Source organism: Heterodontus francisci, chromosome 23 (genome assembly GCF_036365525.1).
Source record: "Heterodontus francisci isolate sHetFra1 chromosome 23, sHetFra1.hap1, whole genome shotgun sequence".
In the NCBI taxonomy this organism is placed as follows: domain Eukaryota; kingdom Metazoa; phylum Chordata; class Chondrichthyes; order Heterodontiformes; family Heterodontidae; genus Heterodontus; species Heterodontus francisci.
The window spans coordinates 30,069,018-30,089,156 of record NC_090393.1 but is presented as its reverse complement, the minus strand read 5'-3'; the positions used below and the strand labels follow the sequence as shown (position 1 = coordinate 30,089,156).

At 42.0% G+C, this 20,139-nt stretch overlaps 1 protein-coding gene across 7 annotated transcripts in view; it reads left to right on the top strand.

The window, feature by feature from the left end:
• sh2b3 (SH2B adaptor protein 3) overlaps window positions 1–20,139 on the top strand; it is a 286,946-nt gene that overhangs the window by 128,341 nt on the left and 138,466 nt on the right. For all 7 annotated transcript variants that reach the window (XM_068054957.1, XM_068054951.1, XM_068054954.1 and 4 more), the window contains exons 4-5: window positions 1,068–1,159; window positions 16,107–16,201. In XM_068054957.1, coding sequence (XP_067911058.1) covers window positions 1,068–1,159; window positions 16,107–16,201 — 187 coding nt within the window. The remainder of the gene's footprint in view (window positions 1–1,067; window positions 1,160–16,106; window positions 16,202–20,139) is intronic.

Below are 20,139 nucleotides of genomic sequence, written 5' to 3'. Positions count from 1 at the left end.
ATATCACTAGAAATGTAAAAAAAATCAAGACTTTCCAAATAACTAAAACACCAGAACTATACTGGGACAAAGGCTAAAACAAATAGAACAATCAAACTTACACAGACACTACGACTATAACACCACAAATAAAGAATGGTGCAAAGACAACACAAACACTCAGAGTACCGCAAAACACCCTTATTTTGCGCTGCTATGTCCAACTTATTGCGTCTCTGCTTATACATCTAATAAATGATGTAACTTCTGTATTTTAGCAAACTTTTAAGTGTCTTTCTTCCAACATTGGTAGAAACTTTCTATTTCTACACAAAATGCACCTAGCCCCTCAAAGAATAACTGTTCATCTACAGTATCAAAAATGTCCAGATGATTAATACTGGTGCAAAACATACCGTTTTCTGACCATGTGCAATGTGATATAATGGTGCTTTGACATACCACAGCATGGATTGGTAGGATGCAGGCTTGCATTCACCGTTATCCATGTAATGAGTTATCTGTCATCAAGGGATGTAGCAGGAGGGAGATCAGGTGATTTACCAGGGGTCTGAGGGAGAATTAGATGGAGGTAATCACCCTGATCTGCTCTAGAGTAGTTCACAGCAGCTTGTTACAGAACAGCATTGATAGAGGCCTCAGAGCAGGTTTTCTGACTGCCCTCTTGGATAAGGAAAGCTGCTTGCCACAGGGCAATATAAAGGGGTAGTCTTGGGAAGGTGAAGAGGTTTCAGCTTATGGTTATATTCATGTAAACTTTGCTGTCTGCCTGAGTTCCTTCTTTAGAACAGAGAAAAGGTTTAGCAGTAATTTCGTAATAACAGACCTTTAAGGGAAAAATTGAAATAAAACAAATCATGAAATTCCATAAGTTAAACAAATCCTTTATCTAAAATATAATTATGTAAAAGCAATAATTCTCAGAAAGGACACGGAAATGACTTTGAGGTGAAACGAAGTGTGCAGTCTCAGCCGAGGGAGCTGGATTGCATTTCTGCTCTTTTTTTTCCCTTTGTTGAAGCTACTTTTTGAATCTTGATGTTTCTCTTTTATATCCCCTGAACTAGGTCAACAGTTTCTTAGAAGTTATTTTTGAAACTGCCAATGATCAACAGTTGAATCTATGGACAACAGATATTAAAGAATGTATAAATGCATGGTAAGACTCATTTTTCTCTCTTTGTTTTCTTTTTAGCATGTGAATGTTGAAATTTCATATAACGTACATCCTGGTACCATCAACAAAACTGCACCATTACTTCAAGATAAATGTTGAATATCGAATTTCTGGTACACTGAATGTTCTATGTAATAAATTTTTCATATTTATTCCTCTTGTCAGTGGTAGATGAAAGCTCTTTCAAAAGGCTTATTAACGCACTGCCTTGAGTCTTTCTCTGCTTCTTACTGGGTTTCAGCCTGCTCTCTCATTCACTAATTGTTCTAGCACGTTACACAGGAGCATGAATGCACGGCAAGAAAGCGTTTAAATTGCTAAGTCAATCAGAAATTGTAATAGAAACTTAGTAAGAAGACTCAAGGCAGTGAGTTGAGATGCGTTGGAAGAATTCCCATGTGACACTGAAAATAGGATTTGTGCAGAAACAATTTATATGTACAAAATTTATATGTTTGCATCTTGTTACCTGGTTGTTCCTAAGTGTTTTAAAAGCATTAAGCAAGAGATAAAGTATTTATTCTGGATTCCCTTTTCGGGGGCTTCCTGGCTTCAGAATAGGAAATAGTACAATCTGTAATTTTTAAATATTTATTTAGGGCAAGAAAAAGAAAATAAAGAAATTGCAGCTATATAGCATCTTGTCAAAGTCCAAAGGATGTGCCAAAGTGTCCTTCTTTAGGAAACTCCTGGCAAAAACTTGAAATAAGAAAATCCTTTATCAAATTCTAATTTGTTCCTGTTTTAAATCTATTATAAGCAACCTTTTTGCCTGTCCTAATGTATTTGCAATACTGTAAGGCAATGCCACTGTTTTGTAAATCGGATATCTGTTGCATGTTTGTTAGCGTACAGTGCCAAATTACAACATGACTTTTGATTCTTTAAAAAGATATTGATGGTCATCACATCACATGGTGGATAGACCCAGTGGATAGTGTGTTTTGAATGCCAACAAGATTGTTTTGGTTTGTTAAAATAAAAATAAATATGTTTGAGTAGCATGGGCTTTGGGTCAGCTCTGTAATATAGGTAACATTGCAAGTTAATAAAGTGATATGGCACCATGGAATGGGTGACAAGACTTGGGTTGATTTCGGGATTGCCATGCGACAACGTTTCTAATCTCACCTGACTGCACCCCTGCCTTAGCTCATCTGCGACTGAAACCCTTATCCATGTTTTTGTTAACGCCAGTCTCCATCCAAGATCTCTTCACCGCTCCAATTCTGGCCTCTTGTGCATCCCTGATTTTCAGCACTCTACCATTGGTGGCTGTCTCTTCAGCCACCTGTGACATAAACTTTGGAATTACCTCCCTAAACCTTACTGCCTCTCGACCTCTATCCTCCTTACTACTTGAAAACTACCTCTTTGACTGAGCTTTTGGTCACCTGTCCTTATATCTCCTTCTGTGCCTAGGTGTCCAATGACACTCCTGTGAGGAGCCTGTGAACTACAATAGAAACATTATATAAATACAAGTTGTTGTTAGGATGTGGGTGGATGTATTGGAGTAATTTTAGTTGGGGAATAAAAGTGGGATACCAAAAAAAGAACAAATTTAGCTCCTGTAATTGCACCTATCAGGTAAAATGCTGTAAATAGAAACTATATCAATTTTGAACTAAGTGACAGTACCAATTTAGTCTATTATATATAGTATAGGCCAGGTAAGAGCCCATGGGATCCAGGTCAATTTGGCAACTTGGATCTAAAATTGGCTTAGTGGCAGGGGACAGAGGGTGATGGTCGAGGGTTGTTTTTGCGAGTGGAAGCCTGTGACCAGTAGTGTACCGCAGGGATCAGTGCTGGGAGCCTTTCCGTTTGTAGTGTACATTAATGATTTAGATGTGAATATAGGAGGTATGATCAGTAAGTTCGCAGATGACACGAAAATTGGTGGTGTCGTAAATAGTGAGGAGGAAAGCCTTAGATTACAGGACGATGTAGATGGGCTGGTAAGATGGACAGAACAGTGGCAAATGGAATTGAACCCTGAGAAGTGTGAGGTGATGCATTTTGGGAGGACTATCAAGGCAAGGGAATATACAATGGATGGTAGGACCCTAGGAAGTACAGAGGGTCAGAGGGCCCTTGGTGTACTTGTCCATAGATCACTGAAGGCAGCAGCACAGGTAGATAAGGTGGGTTAGGAAGGCATATGGCCTTTAATAGCCGAGGCATAGAATATAAGAGCAAGGGAGGTTATGCTGGAGCTGTATAAAATGCTAGTTAGGCCACAGCTGGAGAACTGTGTACAGTTCTGGTCACCACACTATAGGAAGGATGTGATTGCACTGGAGAGGGTGCAGAGGAGATTCACCAGGATGTTGCCTTAGAGCAGAGAAGGCTGAGGGGGGCCCTGATTGAGGTATACAAAATTATGAGGGGCATAAATAGAATAGATAGGAAAAAACTTTTTCCCTTAGCGGAGGTGTCAATAACTAGGGTGCATCGATTTAAGGCAAGAGGTAGGAGGTTTAGAGGGGATTTGAGGAAAATTTTTTTCACACAGAGGGTGGTTGGAATCTGGAAGTATTCTTGTCTGCCTCTACCGGTGGTGGAGGCAGGATGCCTCACAACATTTAAGAAGTATTTAGATGAGCACTTGAAATGCCATAGCATACAAGGCTACGGGCCAAGTGCTGGAAAATGGGATTAGAATAGATAGGCTTGATGGCCGGGGTGGACACGATGGGCCGAAGGGCCTGTTTCTGTGCTGTATAACTCTATGCCTCTATGAGGTACTAGGCTGTTTTCATTTCATGACCCTGGCAACCTTGACCTTGCCTTTGGAACAGTATAACCTACAGGAGTAACATGATAGTTCCCCATCCACCCACCCCTGCACCCCCCCAACTGTCTGCTTCTTTATGGTGTTTTGTGGCAAATTCTTGATTTGCCATATCATTTGTGGACAATATTGTGATATGTATTCCTTTGCGTTGTAATTACCAAGACTCACTTCACCTTTTAATCTACCAGCTAGTGAGGAGACCCCTTATGATGCATTTTGATAATAGATCATGTAGACCAGCAAGGCGGGAAACCACAGCATTACTCAGTGATAAATGCTACAACCACAACATTTTTTATATGATTCAAATGTTTGGAGCTACATATTTCATCCTTTTCACAAGAAACTGGACACTTTTAATCGCCTGAATTCTGAGAAATCTCCAGCAGAAACTAACCATTGGTATCACCATTTTTTAACAGAAATAATGAAGGTACTTGAGAGGGAGAGACTGTGTTCTTAGACTGGAGAAAAGCTTAACGTTGTGTTGCTATTAGCATCTGAAGGCAGTACATGAAACTGGGTCAGGCGCGCTATGCAAGTAGAATTGAGATGGATTCACTTATTTTGCTCCCATTTTCTCCAAAGGCAGTGATTAGACTGGGCACCCACAGTCTCTGCTCTTAGCCAAGGGGCCATTCTTCGTTGGTGAGCCTGGTCGGTGAGTTCTGGTAGGGTATTCAATTGTGGAGGAGATCAATCACAACTAAAGCTGATGCTGTACTTGCCTGATGTGCATTATCCAGTAGGGTCACTGGATAGTAATCAGGAGAAGAATTCTGGATGATTTACCTTTTCCCTAGTCCAGTGTTTTAGTTTCCTAACTTCTGACCCAACTAAAATCAGATAACTGAAAATCAGACCTGGTGCTTTCTGGTGTTTATGGTCTAATGCCTTTACCAACGATTAACCCATTGAGGAGCTCACTTTGTCGTCTTGTTATGAATTTGCCATTGGCTTAATTGTGACCTGTAAGTTTAAGTAGATGGTCAAGTCAAGTCTCGTATTTATTGAAGGCATAGTTTGCTGTAATACTTGGATAAGGTTCCGTTGTTGAGTCTCCCATTTATTGAAGTGGTGGCTTATTGTGAAACATGGGCAGAATGAGAAGAATTGAAAGAATTTTGGGCACAAAGGTGGAAGATCAGTCATGATTTTATTGATGGTGGCATATGGCCTAGTTCTGCTCCTATTTCTTATGTTCATAGGAATTCTAAATATACTTCACTTTGTAAAATGAAAAAGGAGATATCCTTTATGATCTCTCTTTAGCTACTTTAAATTTTTACAATGAAAAATGACAGTCTTATTATGAGAAGAATAAACAGACTGCAGTAATTGAAATCTGTAATTTTTGTATTGTATTCTCAGAATTTACATTCATATATATATTTTATGAAGTCAGTGAACGTTTGATTGCATGGTGCTTTGATACAGCTGGGTTTCTTGACATAATTGTGCTTGTATTGGGGGCAGGTAGGTCAAGGAATTGAGGCAGTTTTTCTGGTCTTGGCTTCTTGGAATTAGACCTAATTAGTTAAAACTGGGAGGTGATAAGGATCATGACTAAGGATATCACTGGTTCCATCCCTGGCCTGTACTGAGTTTTGTGATCTCACACAGGGTGGTGGTTGGAGTACTACAATCAGTCATAACATCCCTCTCCTTGGAAGAGAGAAATCAGCCTTTCCCCCTACTCTTCTTTACTGACTAGAGGTTCCTGTGTTTGCTTGGATATTCATTGAGAACATAGTTGGGCTTGATAGTGATACCTGCTGTGGTTAAAATTCTTGCTGACTCTCACTGTCTGAGTTCATGTGTAAAAAATGGTCACTTGTACTGGAATGATTCATTGGATAGGCCTTGCAGGAAGTGGTTGATGTGAATCATGTTTTCTATTTAGGGCAAAATAGCTACAGTATAATGTTGAATGACTTAAGGGAAATCAGTTCCCCAACGGAAAGGTCATGCAATGTACTTGTTTCTTGCTGTTATAATCACAGCTGACTCCAAGTGATTGCACTTCAGTAGTACATTTCGACTGCTGTGTATCAGGTAGCTTGCTGGGGCATTGCGAGAGTCAAACATTATGATCCAAAAGGGTACCTAAACTTTGCTCCTTTAGTGAATAGCAAGGTTCTTCTGTTTATTTTACAACGGCAGATCATTGGAGATCAGGTGGATAAATGGGCACTTGGTTCAAGCAGTGTCCCATTCTTATCAACTCAACTGCAATTATGTACAAATCCCAAGTGAACTGGAAGGTTTTGCATGTAGTTAATCCATTTACCAGGGTTTAACTGTAAAATAAAATGCAGTAATTGTGGGACTAGATCTTTACATATTTACAGGTAAAATGGTACAGCTTTTTGGCAACTTCTATCTATTTGCTGAATGATCAGTACTAAAAATAATGAATTAGATTCAATGGTCACGACTCAGCAAAGTGACATTTTCATGCAATATTGGGGATAGCTAATATCCCATTTATAATACTTCCAATGGAAGTGGAGGTGTAATGTACTTATTGCTGGGTCTGTGGTTATATTGCATGTTAGATTCACAAGAATTGAACAACTGGGCATTGTAGCTACTACAATGCCAGTTAGTCTGTATCGTCATGCTAAGCGGCCAGCTCACCAGTGGCCCAGTCCAAAGATGGCAGACCTGGTGCAGCCGCGACCTGTACCACCTTGAAGGACAAGGGCAGCAGATGCATGGGAACACCACCACCTGCAAGTTCCCCTCCAAGCCACACACCATCCTGACTTGGAACTATATCGCCGTTCCTTCACTTCGCTGGATTAAAATCCTGGAACTCCCTTCCTAACAGTACTGTAGGTGTACCTACCCCATATGGACTGAAGTGGTTCAAGAAGGCAGCTCACTACCACCTTCTCAAGGGTAATTAGAGATGGGCAATAAATGCTAGCCTAGCCAGCGATGCCCACATCCCAGGAACAAATAAAAAAAAGCCATTTATCTTTGCCACTGTCTATACGTAGCATTCATAGGCACCCAGTGAAACTGCCTCACATGGAAGGTTTGGGATGTACTAGCATCAAAACATTAATTTAGTGGGTTGCCTTCAGCAATATTGTTGCCAGTGGATGTAAAGCTGCAAAATAAATAGTGTAAACCTAAAGGTTTTTCATTACTCTGCACATAATCAGTGATTAATCCTGTACTTGCACTGGCAAACACCCAGTGCATGATACAGTAACACCACTTCATGTGGCGCAAGGAGTCAGCAGACACTGAGGAGGTAACAGTAGATAGGAAATAGATCTACAAACAGTGACAGACAGGAAAAGAACCCCTGGGATCAGTGCTGGGACCTTTGCTGTTTGTAGTATATATAAATGATTTGGAGGAAAATGTAGCTGATCTGATTAGTAAGTTTGCGGACGACACAAAGGTTGGTGGAGTTGCGGATAATGATGAGGATTGTCAGAGGATACAGCAGGATATAGATCGGTTGGAGACTTGGGCGGAGAAATGGCAGATGGAGTTTAATCCAGACAAATGTGAGGTAATGCATTTTGGAGGGTCTAATGCAGGTGGGAGGTTTACAGTAAATGGCAGAACCCTTAGGAGTATTGACAGGCAGAGAGATCTGGGCGTACAGGTCCACAGGTCACAAAGTGGCAACGCAGGTAGATAAGGTAGTCAAGAAGGCATACGGCATGCTTGCCTTCATCGGTCGGGGCGTAGAGTATAAAAATTAGCAAGTCATGTTGCAGCTGTACAGAACCTTAGTTAGGCCACACTTAGAATATTGCATGCAATTCTGGTCGCCACACTACCAGAAGGACGTGGAGGCTTTGGAGAGGGTACAGAGGAGGTTTACCAGGATGTTGCCTGGTCTGGAGGGCATTAGCTATGAGGAGAGGTTGGAAAAACTCGGATTGTTTTCACCGGAACGATGGAGGTGGAGGGGCGACATGATAGAGGTTTACAAAGTTATGAGCGGCATGGACAGAGTGGATAGTCAGAAGCTTTTTCCCAGGGTGGAAGAGTCAGTTACTAGGGGACATAGGTTTAAGGTGCGAGGGACAAAGTTTAGAGGGGATGTGCGAGGCAAGTTTTTTTACACAGAGGGTGGTGAGTGCCTGGAACTTGCTGCCAGGGGAGGTGGTGGAAGCAGATACGATAGCGACGTTTAAGAGACATCTTGACAAATATATGAATAGGAAGGGAATAGAGGGATATGGGCCCCGGAAGTGCAGAAGGTGTTAGTTTAGGCAGGCATCAAGATCGGCGCAGGCTTGGAGGGCCGAATGGCCTGTTCCTGTGTTGTACTGTTCTTTGTTCTTTGTTTGTTCTTTGGTCCATCCAGCATGTCGCACAAAACTGAAATGGCTTGTGCATCACAATAAATACACAACCCATTCCACCCAAAAGTCATGTAATCGCCCGAGAGAGGCAAAAAAAAGATGAAAATCCAGGCTCACTAGGGGAAAAAAAACTGACAATCATAGGATCATAGAAGTTTCTCTCTGACCCCACTTTGGCAATCAAAACTAGTCCATGGGATCGCTCTGGCCCTGATTAATGCTACGCAGTACCTACCCCTTGCCAGAAACAGGTATAATTCTCATGTGAGTTACTTAAAGGAATTGAAGTTCATTGCATATTCCAGCCTTTTCCACAGGTCCACTATTCTCTAGGAAAAGAACCACCTCTTAACATTTAGACTAGTTCTGTCCTTGCATAACTTGAGATTTTGACCCTGGGTCCTCACTAGCCCATTTACAACAACAACTTATATTTATGTAGCACTGTGAATGTAATAAAATGTCCCAAGGTGCTTCACAAGAGCATTTTGAAACATAATGTGACATCGAGCTACATATTGAGATATTAGCTCAGATGACCAAAAGCTTGGTCAAAGACATAGGTTTTAAGGAGTATCTTAAAGGAGGAAAGTGAAGCAGAGAAGTGTAGGGAGGGTATTCCAGAGTTTCAGCCTAGCCAACTGTAGGTGTGACCACCAATGGTGGAGCGATTAAAATCGGGGATGCTCAAGTGGCCAGAATTAGAGGAACGCAGATATCTCGGAGGGTTGTGGGGATGGAGGAGATAACAGAGACAGGGAGGGGTGAGGCCATGGAGGGATTTGAAAACAAGGATGAGAATTTAGTTGAAACAAGCCATCTACACAAACAGAATCTATTCTCTTCAACATCTTAAGCCTCAATCATATCAACCCTAAGTCTATGCTGCTCTGAAGCTTAGAGTCTGTGCATTTTTAGACTATCTTGGTAACTAATATGCTATAAACTGTGGCCCTCCTCTGCACCTTTTTAAAGCCTCAATATCACCCACCATGTGAGGAATCCAAAACTAGGCACTGTATTCTAATTGAGGCCTAACCAAGGTCATATACAATGACAAAATAGTATGCTTTGCCTTATAGTGAATTGGTGACATGGTGCCCATATTCAAAAAGGGTGCACAGGCGACTGGAAACCAATTAATCTTGCTGCCATTCCATGTAAAATAGCGGAATTGCCTATCAGAAGTAAACGCGAGGATCATCTGTACAATAGCAATCTGTTAAACAGCAGTTAACATGGATTCAGAAGGAGAAGATGCTGCCTGACTAATCGCGACTTTTTTTTTTGAAGTGGCAACCCAAGAGGACTGTGTCCATCCCTAAAACTCTAAAGCTGTGTGACATGGTGTAACCTTGACTTCCAAAAAGTGCTTAAGTTTCATATAAAAAGTTACTAATTCAATTCAAAACTGTGATGATTCAGCGTAAACATCAGGAATGGATAAGAAACTGACTGAAGAGTAGGAAGCGAGTATCATTAGTGGAATTTTGTCAGTGGGGAAGTACTGATTGTGGTGCTTCTGGGTTTGTTGGGAGCACGACTGTTTCCAATTTACATAAATGACCTGGCTTTAGAAACTCAATGAAAAGTGGTTACAATTGCAAATGATACAATATGAAGAAGGGTAATGAAACTGGAAGAGGCACATCCAAAATGACAGAATCAGTTGGACAAGATATGTAAATTTCCAAAAAGTTGAAAGAGAAAAAAAATGCTTATTTGGAGGATTACTCAAATTATTTTCGAGATATGATTTAAAATACTATATGAACTACATCTCGGTGGTTAAGAGGGACAATCCATGCAAACTCCTGAGGAGTTGGGCAAGCAGGGCACTTCTGGCTAAGCACCAATGCATGAGTTCTAGGCACCGTAGCTTTCTGAAACTAGAAAAAAGACAGCTCGGATTGGGAGACCACCTACTAAGAACTGGAAGATATAATGCTCTACAACAGGGGTGTCCAACTTTTTCGCTTGAGGGGCCACATTATAATTTTTCTCCAACATAGGGGCCGGTGAACAAATTTCGGAAAGATATAGGTATTAGAAATTTATTTTACTATTAATCAAAACAACAAAAATGTGCATTTTTGTGAATGAGCTTCAAATGAAAAGACTAATTTATTATCGTACTTTCTCGTCACTATGTTGAACACTGATTTAGTGAGATACCTGGCATTGTTTTTGCTTGCAGAAATAGATAATGTCTGACCGGACGCTTGATATAGTGATGCGGAGTATTCTGGATAGATGCCCATCTGTCAGGAGTGATCTTGAGCACTCTCTCTCCCCCCCTCCCTCCCCCCACCCTCTGTCTCTCTCACTTTCTCTCAGTCTGTCTGTCCCTGTGGCCCGGTTACCCCAGCACCCTGCTCTCAGGGCATGGGCCTGGGCCCTGCTGCCTCCTCAGGCATCTCCTCCTCGGTCACAGTAGCAGAGATGAAGAGCCCAAGGCCCAGGCCTGGTCTGTATGCAGGCAGAGCCAGTGCTTGGCCTGGGGCCTGAGCTTAAGGGAATGGAGTTCGGGTGGGAAGCGCTGGCAGGCAGGTAGCTCAGCCCAGCCGACACCATCTTACTAAAGGAGCCAGGACATCAGTTACTGAAGAGCATCCGCCATCTTAGTAAAGGATGACATGCACATTGAGGCGTCTCTGCCAGTAAAGGAGCTGCAGCCGTTGTCGGTCACAGAAAGGTTTGGCGGGCCAGAAGAAGATGATGGCGGATTTCTAGTGGAAATTTCTCATCCTTGGTGGGCGTATGTTGGACAACCCTGCTCTACAACAACCTGTCCTGGAGTTTCCATAGGGAAAATACTTATATATTTTCTCTGCACCACAATTTTTTCAATCTTTCCACTCTCTTGTTCCACATATCCTCCAGTATGTCACTCTGAGATCCATACATGGATGTGAACAATGGGGTACACCACAATCAAGCTTGATCCTCTCTTCACCTGATGCCTATATATGCACACTATCCAGGAGGGATCACTAAATGGTGATCAGAACCAGAAATCAGGCCTTTTTCCCTCTTTCTATTTCCAAGTGTAAATGTAGCTCACATACTGTATCCCCTGCTGAGATCAGCACAAACTTGGGATTGAACCCAAGTACTTGTAACATCTGTGAGATACAGTACCGTAATGTTCAATAATAGAATGAGTTTCTTGTATCTCATATATATAAATCAAGTACATTTTTCCAAGCTCAGCACATTGAATCTAGCCATTGAATTGGAGCTAGTACTGAAACAGCCCTAATCAAAGTCACAAATGACATCCTGTGCGACTGTTACCATAGTACGCAATGTTTCCTCATCCTTCTCAGCTTCTCTTCAGCCCTTGACAGGACAATCATGCTATCCTGCTCCAACTCCTCTCCTCCATTATCCAGATGAGTGGGACAGCCCTTGTTTAAATACCTGGCATAATTGCAAGCCCGCTGCTGCCTCCAGTCCCAGTGTGATCTTCGTGCCACCGGCTGGCATTCCCACGTTTTCCGATCCCCGTCTGGGGAATTGAGGCGCCACACTGGTTGGGAGTGTGGGGCAGATCATTTTTCCTGTGTGAGAGGTGAGGTGGGAGCAACGATAAAGGTCCCTCGTTGATGGAGGGGATGATGGGAAGGGGTAAAGTTGATAGTCTTTGCACTTTGAGGGGGGAGAGGTCAGTTGGAAAACATAAGTGTTTTGGGGTGGAGAGGGAAAGTATCTAATATTGGGGGGGGCGCGGTGGTGGTCCTAAATACTGGTTTTAATTGTTTATAAAAATGTTTAGTGATTTCTTTAAAAATCCTGGATGAGCTCCAAGCCCTTTTCTAGTGACAGATGGGCCACCCCCTCCATGTGATCGGGTGGGGGGGGGGGTGGGGGTGGCGGTTGCAGGCTGCCTTGTCCATTCAAATGAGCCGCTGCACTAAAGATTGTGGTGGCTCACCAACATGCAGTCGGCACGGGCCAGGCCTCAGCAGCAGCAGAACAAGATTCCGGCCATAGTGTCCGATTCCACATGTACACTGAGCTCTACCTGACCACCACTCTCTCCATTCCTCTACTATCTCTGAGTTGTCAGCCAGCTTGGCTGACCTCTAGTCAGGATAAACCACAATTTCCTCCAGTTAAACATCCTAAATTCTAAAGCTATTGTCTTCAGCCCCCACCATAAACTCTATTCCTTTGCCACTGAATCTTTTCCCATCCTTAGCTACTGAATCAGACCGTTTGCAACCGTACTATTTGACTCCAAGCTGAGCTGAAACCCTCAATTGTGCTTTTGTTATCCCCAGACTCAACTATTCCAATCCTCTCCTGGCTGTCCTCCCATCCTCCATCCTGCCTAAACTTGGGCTTATTCAAAACTCCATAACATTACCGGTACCAAATCCCGCTCACCTCTTATCCCTGTGCTTGCTGGTCTACCAATGCATCTATTTAAAAATTTTCAGCCACGTGTTCAAATCCCTTGATTTTCTGTGTTACCTCCTCCAGCCCTACGACCTTCTGGGAACATAGAAACAGGAGTAGGCCATTTAGCCCTCGAGCCTGTTCTGCCTTTAAATGAGATCATGACTGTGGCCTAAATCCATATAATCTATACTCTGGGAACTCTATTCCTCCAACTCTGGTCTCTTATGCATCTCCCATTCCTTTCACCCCATCATTGGTGGCCATGTCTTTATTCATTTAGGCCCTGGCTCTTGAATTCCTTCCTTAAACCTCTCCACCTCTCTCCTTTTAAGGCCCTCCTTGAAACCCACCTCTTAGAGTATACTTTAGTAAACCCTTCTAATATCTCCTTTGGCTTTATGTGAATTTTCTTTTCATTACGCTTCAATGAAGAACCTTGGGAAGCTTTTGAATATTAAAAGCACTAGGGGCGGCACAGTGGCACAGTGGTTAGCACCGCAGCCTCATAGCTCCAGCGACCCGGGTTCAATTCTGGGTACTGCCTGTGCGGAGTTTGCAAGTTCTCCATGTGTCTGCGTGGGTTTCCTCCGGGTGCTCCGGTTTCCTCCCACACGCCAAAGACTTGCAGGTTGATAGGTAAATTGGCCATTATAAATTGCCCCTAGTGTAGGTAGATGGTAGGGAAATATAGGGACAGGTGAGGATGTGGTAGGAATATGGAATGAGTGTAGGATTAGTATAAATGGGTGGTTGATGGTCGGCACAGACTCGGTGGGCCGAAGGGCCTGTTTCAGTGCTGTATCTCTTTAAAAAAAAATGTAAGTTGTTGCTACAGTATTTTGCACTGTTTTCCAGGTTGGCTTGCTGAGTCATAGGCAGTGTATCTTTGCTTAACCTAAGCCACCGGGACCTGCTACTGCCCATTACTACTTCTGGAGAATTTTGAAAAGACAGATTTACTTTTTTTTTTATTTAGCTGCTAAAGATTCTTTTTGCCCATAAATATTCCATGGCAAGGATATTATAGGGAGTCATTTGAATATTCTTCTGAGAATATTGAGATTTATTGTAATTTCTTTTAAAGTTGTGATTTTAGAAACAGAACAATAGACTGAGTGAGGGACTGACCCTGAATTAGTCTATTAAAATGACACCATCCCATTTCAGTGAGTTAACTGGCCCATTTCAGGTAATTACATGAATGTGAAATTAATTCACTACCTTTAATGACTTGTATTTCACTGTTTAGATGCAGGGCAGTAACTATGGTTAATTTCAGCAGTGAAATGTCAACCACAAATGACTTGAAATAACAAGAATTTCAAAAGAGTGCAACAGTTGTTCTTTTCATTCTGAAAGTGTGCAATGTTTAAATCTGGAATTAGAAGGTCTAAGTGAAGAAAAGGAATAACAACAAAAAAGATTTTTTTGCAGTTATCTTGATCGATGGTGACAATAGCTGCCTCTAGCACAGGAAACTCAGGAAGCACATGTTGGCCTGCAGGGTTTGTGTATCATCTGGGCCTCCTGATTGCCTCAGTCAGAGGCTTTTCCTGTTATTCAAATACCGAGAACTGTGTCAGCAATTAATCATGGTGTGATTTACAGAACTCTGCACTCAGTCTTCTCTCAGCCGCTTTCCTTATGTTTCCATGAATTAGATGTACATTTCCTGACTGGCTTTGTGAAAACTAATGATAGCTTTGCTTGGCCCAGATCCCACTGACGCACAGATTGCCTGCAACCCATATCCTGAATTTTTTGCCCCTTTTTGTAAGCCTTATTTCACATGTTCATGCTGTATTGACATGTAGAGAGTTGTCTTCCAGTGTGACGTGAGCTAGTAAAGTTCAGTGTTTATTTTGGCAGCTTACCACTGAGATGCAGTAATAATTCAGACATCCAGTCAGTAATGAGCTGCAGAAAGTCTTTTTCTGTGAATTATCAATGTATTTGTTCATCAGTAGTGAAGAGGATGCTTTATATATATTTTTAAATAGAAATCTCTATACTGATTTTCTGTCATTGTCAGTCAATAGCAGCCCTTATGCTGAGAAGTGTAAATGAGGCTTTAGTTTGGATTTTGCTTTGTTGCTCTGGCAATGAGACCCTTTATTAATACTTGTCAATAATCTAATAAAGTTCCTTTTTTATATATTTTTCCCTTCATAGCTAATCAATCCATTAAGGTCTCTGACTAGAAATATAATAAGTGTCAACTAGTGATGCTGCTTTGTGGGCAAGAAGCATATATCTGCAGGTTATAAAGTGGTGAAAGTGCCATTACTGATACACCTTATGTGACTGTGCTGAGCTGATTGCAGCCTTGCCTTTGGTAGTAGAACTGTGATGTAAATGAGGTGGCAGAGAATGATCTCAAGGTTCCGCCACCAGACACAGCAGTGGTGCTGCCAGCACTATCCACCATCTTTACTCATTACAGGTTGGATGGAAGCTCAGGTTTACCAGTGTTGCCCTTTTCTGCTTGCTGGCCTGTAGGTTCTTTTCTAGTTATGATTCAGACTTCAAAACAAAACTCTGCCTGCTCATTTATTTGTCTTTTGCTGCTATTGCGGTGGGATCCACCATGCAGTATTAACTTGGCAGACTTCAGAACAACAGGAGTGCTAACCTAATACATAATTGCTTCTACTGGCAGTCCAATAATACACAGATGGGGAGGGGGTGCCAAAGACCACGATTACTAAGATGAGGATTTAATCACACGTGTAGCTCCGAATATTGGTCATGCTTTCATGGGAAGGCAGCAGGAGTAGGGAAAGGGCACACTTAAGAGTTCCATTGTCAGAATAACTCTGTACCTCACCTCACCTACCAGTGCCCTTGGTTACATTGTAGCAGGGTAACGATTGAACCTAAAGTAGAAAGAGAAAACCAGCAGCAGGAGAAATCAGTAAAAGAAAGCTCACTGAAATGATAGCTGTTCTCGGGATAAGACAGAGCTCAATAAGTGGTTACACTCTCGTAATCTCTATCTACTATTTAAACAAGTAATTTAAGATCTTATCAGGTGGTTCTATGTAAAAAGTATTGAGTTTTGTTTTCATTTTAACATTGTTTTGAGAAGGCTGCATATCAAACCCTGGGAAATAATTGCCCCTTTATTTGAGCTGGCTTGTGTATATGCAAGTTTTGGCATGGTAAAAGTCCGAACCTGTTGTTCAAAGACAATACGGATAATGAAAAGTCTGAAAAATATGATAATCATGAGAGGATGTATGTTGCCACCTTCCATTTGGATACTCCAGAGGGCCATTTACTGGAATCCTTCAGGTTTCTGGACTCTTTATAGGCTCCATGCTTTCCAGTGCAAGTTAAGACAGTATTGAAACTGTATGAAATGTTTCTACTTGTTTGATTGCAGGTCTGATGGAGCCGATGTGGAACTGCTCACTGCTCCTCACTCCAACAGCATGCAGACAGTCTCTGTTCATGGAAGCACAGATTCTATACATCAAGGTACGTCGCAGTGTTGCACAAATTTTCTCATAGTATCATTAGATGATTACTGAAGTTTGCATATAAATGTTGGGGTATTTTAGAAACACCACTGAAATCCCATATTACTACTCTGCACTGCTCTGAAGCAATAATGTATATTCATCCACCTACACTTTCCTTATCTGGCAGTGCCTCAACAGTCTAATACCTCGTCAGACATCTGAGTGGGTGGAATCATGTATCAGCCTTCCCAACAATGTTACTATACCATTATATTAGTTTTTTGTCTGAAATTGTAATCTCTAATTTTGCTCTTTTTTTTAAAACCAATTTTCACTCCCTTTTAAGGGGATGGATATTGTGTTGCAAATTACTTTATTTTCTTACTAATTTTAAATGGAAATTTAAAACAATTACTGGATGTTGTGCAATCCACTCTGCCTGGGCATTGATTGTGGCATGTGCGGCAGGGCAGGTCTGGGCAACTCTTGGAGCCAGCAGAATTCCTGGGGTGATTATCTTCGATCATACCTGGCACCTACAAACAGCCCCATATGTCCGTCTCTTCATTCTGCTGATCTGAAGGTTGCTGAAACTGCTTAAAACCACAAGTGAATAAGCTCAGTTACGTGCCACCTCCAGAGAGTTGGTTTGTTTCAGATTAGTGTCTGTCTATTTTCTGTTTTTTTTATTCTTGCATGGGATGTGAGTGTCGCTGGTAAGGTCAGCATTTGTTGTCCATTCTTAATTGCCCTTGAGAAGGTGATTGTGAGCTGCCTCCTTGAACTGCTGCAGTCCATCTGGTGGATTATTTTTATTGTTAATAAATGTTTTCAAAAGCTGTGGTGGAGCTATAGAAATAGAAATTAAACATAGACAAGTCTAAGTTTATTGTGTGCATTTCCTGTCCCACACTAGTGTGGTTAACTCTTAATTGCTCCCTGAAGTGGCTCAGCAATCGACTCAGTTGTCAGCGCAACTAGGGATGGGCAATAAATGCTGGCCATGCCAGCGACATGCACTTCCTGAGAATTAAGTCTAAAAGTGAAGGTGTTGCACACCGTTTCATGTATATTTCTATCACATTTTTAAAAAGAAACAAAGGTTCAAACCCTCGAGCAGTATCAAATATGTAGGACTGTGTGCAGCTTCTTAATTGACCTATGCACTTGATTCACCCAGTCTTTTATCAACTAGACTTCATAGCCTTAAAATTGGATACAACTATGCTTTAGAAGCGGAATAATACATTATGTTTCCATCATTATAAAACAAAATATCCTCCTATGACTTCTGGGATATGGTCAGGTTTTGAGACATAGCCATAACACTTCAGGTGCCACATGTTAATTTCCATACCATACTTAAAACAACTCAGTGATCACTTGTTTCTGCCTTGTGTTTTCAAAATTTCTATCTTGACGGAAGGGCCAGCATTTAATACAACTGATAATCTACAGGGAAATTTCTGAGCAACAGAAGATAATCTCCAATTGACTTTTAGGATCTGTCGATTAGACATAGCTCCACCTGAGCAAAAGAGTAATACATTGTGCATTGCAAGGTGTGATGCTGCTCTCCTGATAGAACAGTGTATGGTCTCACTATTGTGAGCACTGTCATGGGGGGATCACTGGCACTTTACAATATCGAGAGTTAATTTCTCGATTGCAAATGTCTTAAAATTTTGTAATAATTTTTTTTGTAACTACAGATTTTATTACTAAATTCACACTTTAAAAGGTACAACTAAAAATAAATGTTACAAAATTCTAGTCAATTAAAATGGCACTGACTTAGATACAAAAAAATGCCTCCTGATCTCCAGGCAGAATGAGTCCAGTGTCACACAAGCTTGCCCTTTCTTCCACCTTGGGCCTCACTCTCCTCCCTCATTATTCTGCTTTTGGTCCTTTGATCCCACTCTGCACTCTCATAATCCAGCTTTGTCTTGCTCCTCCCAAGTCCCACTTTCTGTTTGCCCCAACTTTGGACCTTGAGGCCTTTAACCAGGTAGGTTTGGTTCTTGCTACAGTCCAAAAGGGTGGGTTTCAAATAAGCAAAATACTTGTTTGGACTATGTATAATACTTCCATATTTCACAGCAAAAATCACCATTGAAAAAAACATCATTAGGTTTAATCCTCAGCCTTGAAGATGAATGAGCCTGGGCATGGACTTCTTTGCAGTTACTGTATTGAAGCAAGCATTGTGACAAACCAGCCAGGCAACCATAAATTTTATTAGATAGAGTATCCATAATGCCAGGTACTCCACCTAGAGGCCTGGTCTAAAAATACTTAAAAATTGTCAAATTGGAAAGCTTAAAAAAGGTAGAAAGCATTAGTATTCCAACACCCATGGACACATTTACATATCACTGGAAGTATTAGCATTGTTGCAGTAATCATTGAGTAAGCTGGGACAACATTGCATTACATCAAAGTGCTCACTAACGTTTGGCCATTGACCGCAATCCTGAGCAGTGTCTTGCTTAAGGGCTGATGATTTTTTAAGAATTCATTCATGGGATGTGGGCATCGCTGGCCAGGCCAGCATTTAGTGCCCATCCCTAATTGCCCTTGAGAAGGTGGTGGTGAGCTGCCTTCTTGAACCACTGCTGTCCATGTGGGGTAGGTACACCCATAGTGCTGTTAGGAAGGGAGTTCCAGGATTTTGACCCAGCGACAGTGAAGGAACAGCGATATAGTTCCAAGTCAGGATGGTGTGTGACTTGGAGGGGAACTTGCAGGTGGTTGTGTTCCCATGCATTTGCTGCCCTTGTCCTTCTAGTTGGTAGAGGTCGCGGGTTTGGAAGGTGCTGTCTAAGGAGCCTTGGTGCATTGCTGCAGTGCATCGTGTAGATGGTACACACTGCTGCCACTGTGTGTCGGTAGTGGAGGGAGTGAATGTTTGTAGATGGGGTGCCAATCAAGTGGGCAGCTTTGTCCTGGATGGTGTCGAGCTTCTTGAGTGTTGTTGGAGCTGCACCCATCCAGGCAAGTGGAGAGTATTCCATCACACTCTTGACTTGTGCCTTGTAGATGGTGGACAGGCTTTGGGGAGTCAGGAGGTGAGTTACTCGTCGCAGGATTCCTCGCCTCTGACCTGCTCTTGTAGCCACAGTATTTATATGGCTACTCCAGTTCAGTTTCTGGTCAATGGTAGCCCCTAGGATGTTGATAGTGGGGGATTCAGCGATGGTAATGCAATTGAATGTCAAGGGGAGATGGTTAGATTCTTTCTTGTTGGAGATGGACATTGCCTGGCACTTGTGTAGCGCAAATGTTACTTGCCACTTATCAACCCAAGCCTGGATATTGTCCAAGTCTTGCTGCATTTCTACATGAACTGCTTCAGTATCTGAGGAGTCAGGAATGGTGCTGAACATTGTGCAATCATCAGCGAAATCCCCACTTCTGACCTTATGATTGAAGGAAGGTCATTGATGAAGCAGCTGAAGATGGTTGGGCCTAGGACACTAGCCTGAGGAACTCCTGCAGTGATGTCCTGGAGCTCAGATGATTGACCTCCAACAACCACAACCATCTTCCTTTGCGCTAGGTATGACTCCAGCCAGCAGAGGGTTTTCCCCCTGATTCCCATTGACCTCAGTTTTGCTAGGGCTCCTTGATGCCATACTCGGTCAAATGCTGCCTTGATGTCAAGGGCAGTCACTCTCACCTCACCTCTTGAGTTCAGCTCTTGTTACCTGAAGTTCGACAAAGTATAATGTTGGCTGTTGCTGAATGTTGTACATCATTGAAAGGTGTTATGCTAAAGCATTTTTCAAAAATGGGCCCAATTTGCTGGTATGTTCATTGCACAGCTGCCAAAGTAGTGTCACTATCTGGAAAATACACTAAGATATTGTGAATTGAAAAAAATAAAGAAATACTTGCATTTATATAGCGTTTTTCATGACCTCTGTGCGTCCCAAAGCACTTTACAGCCAA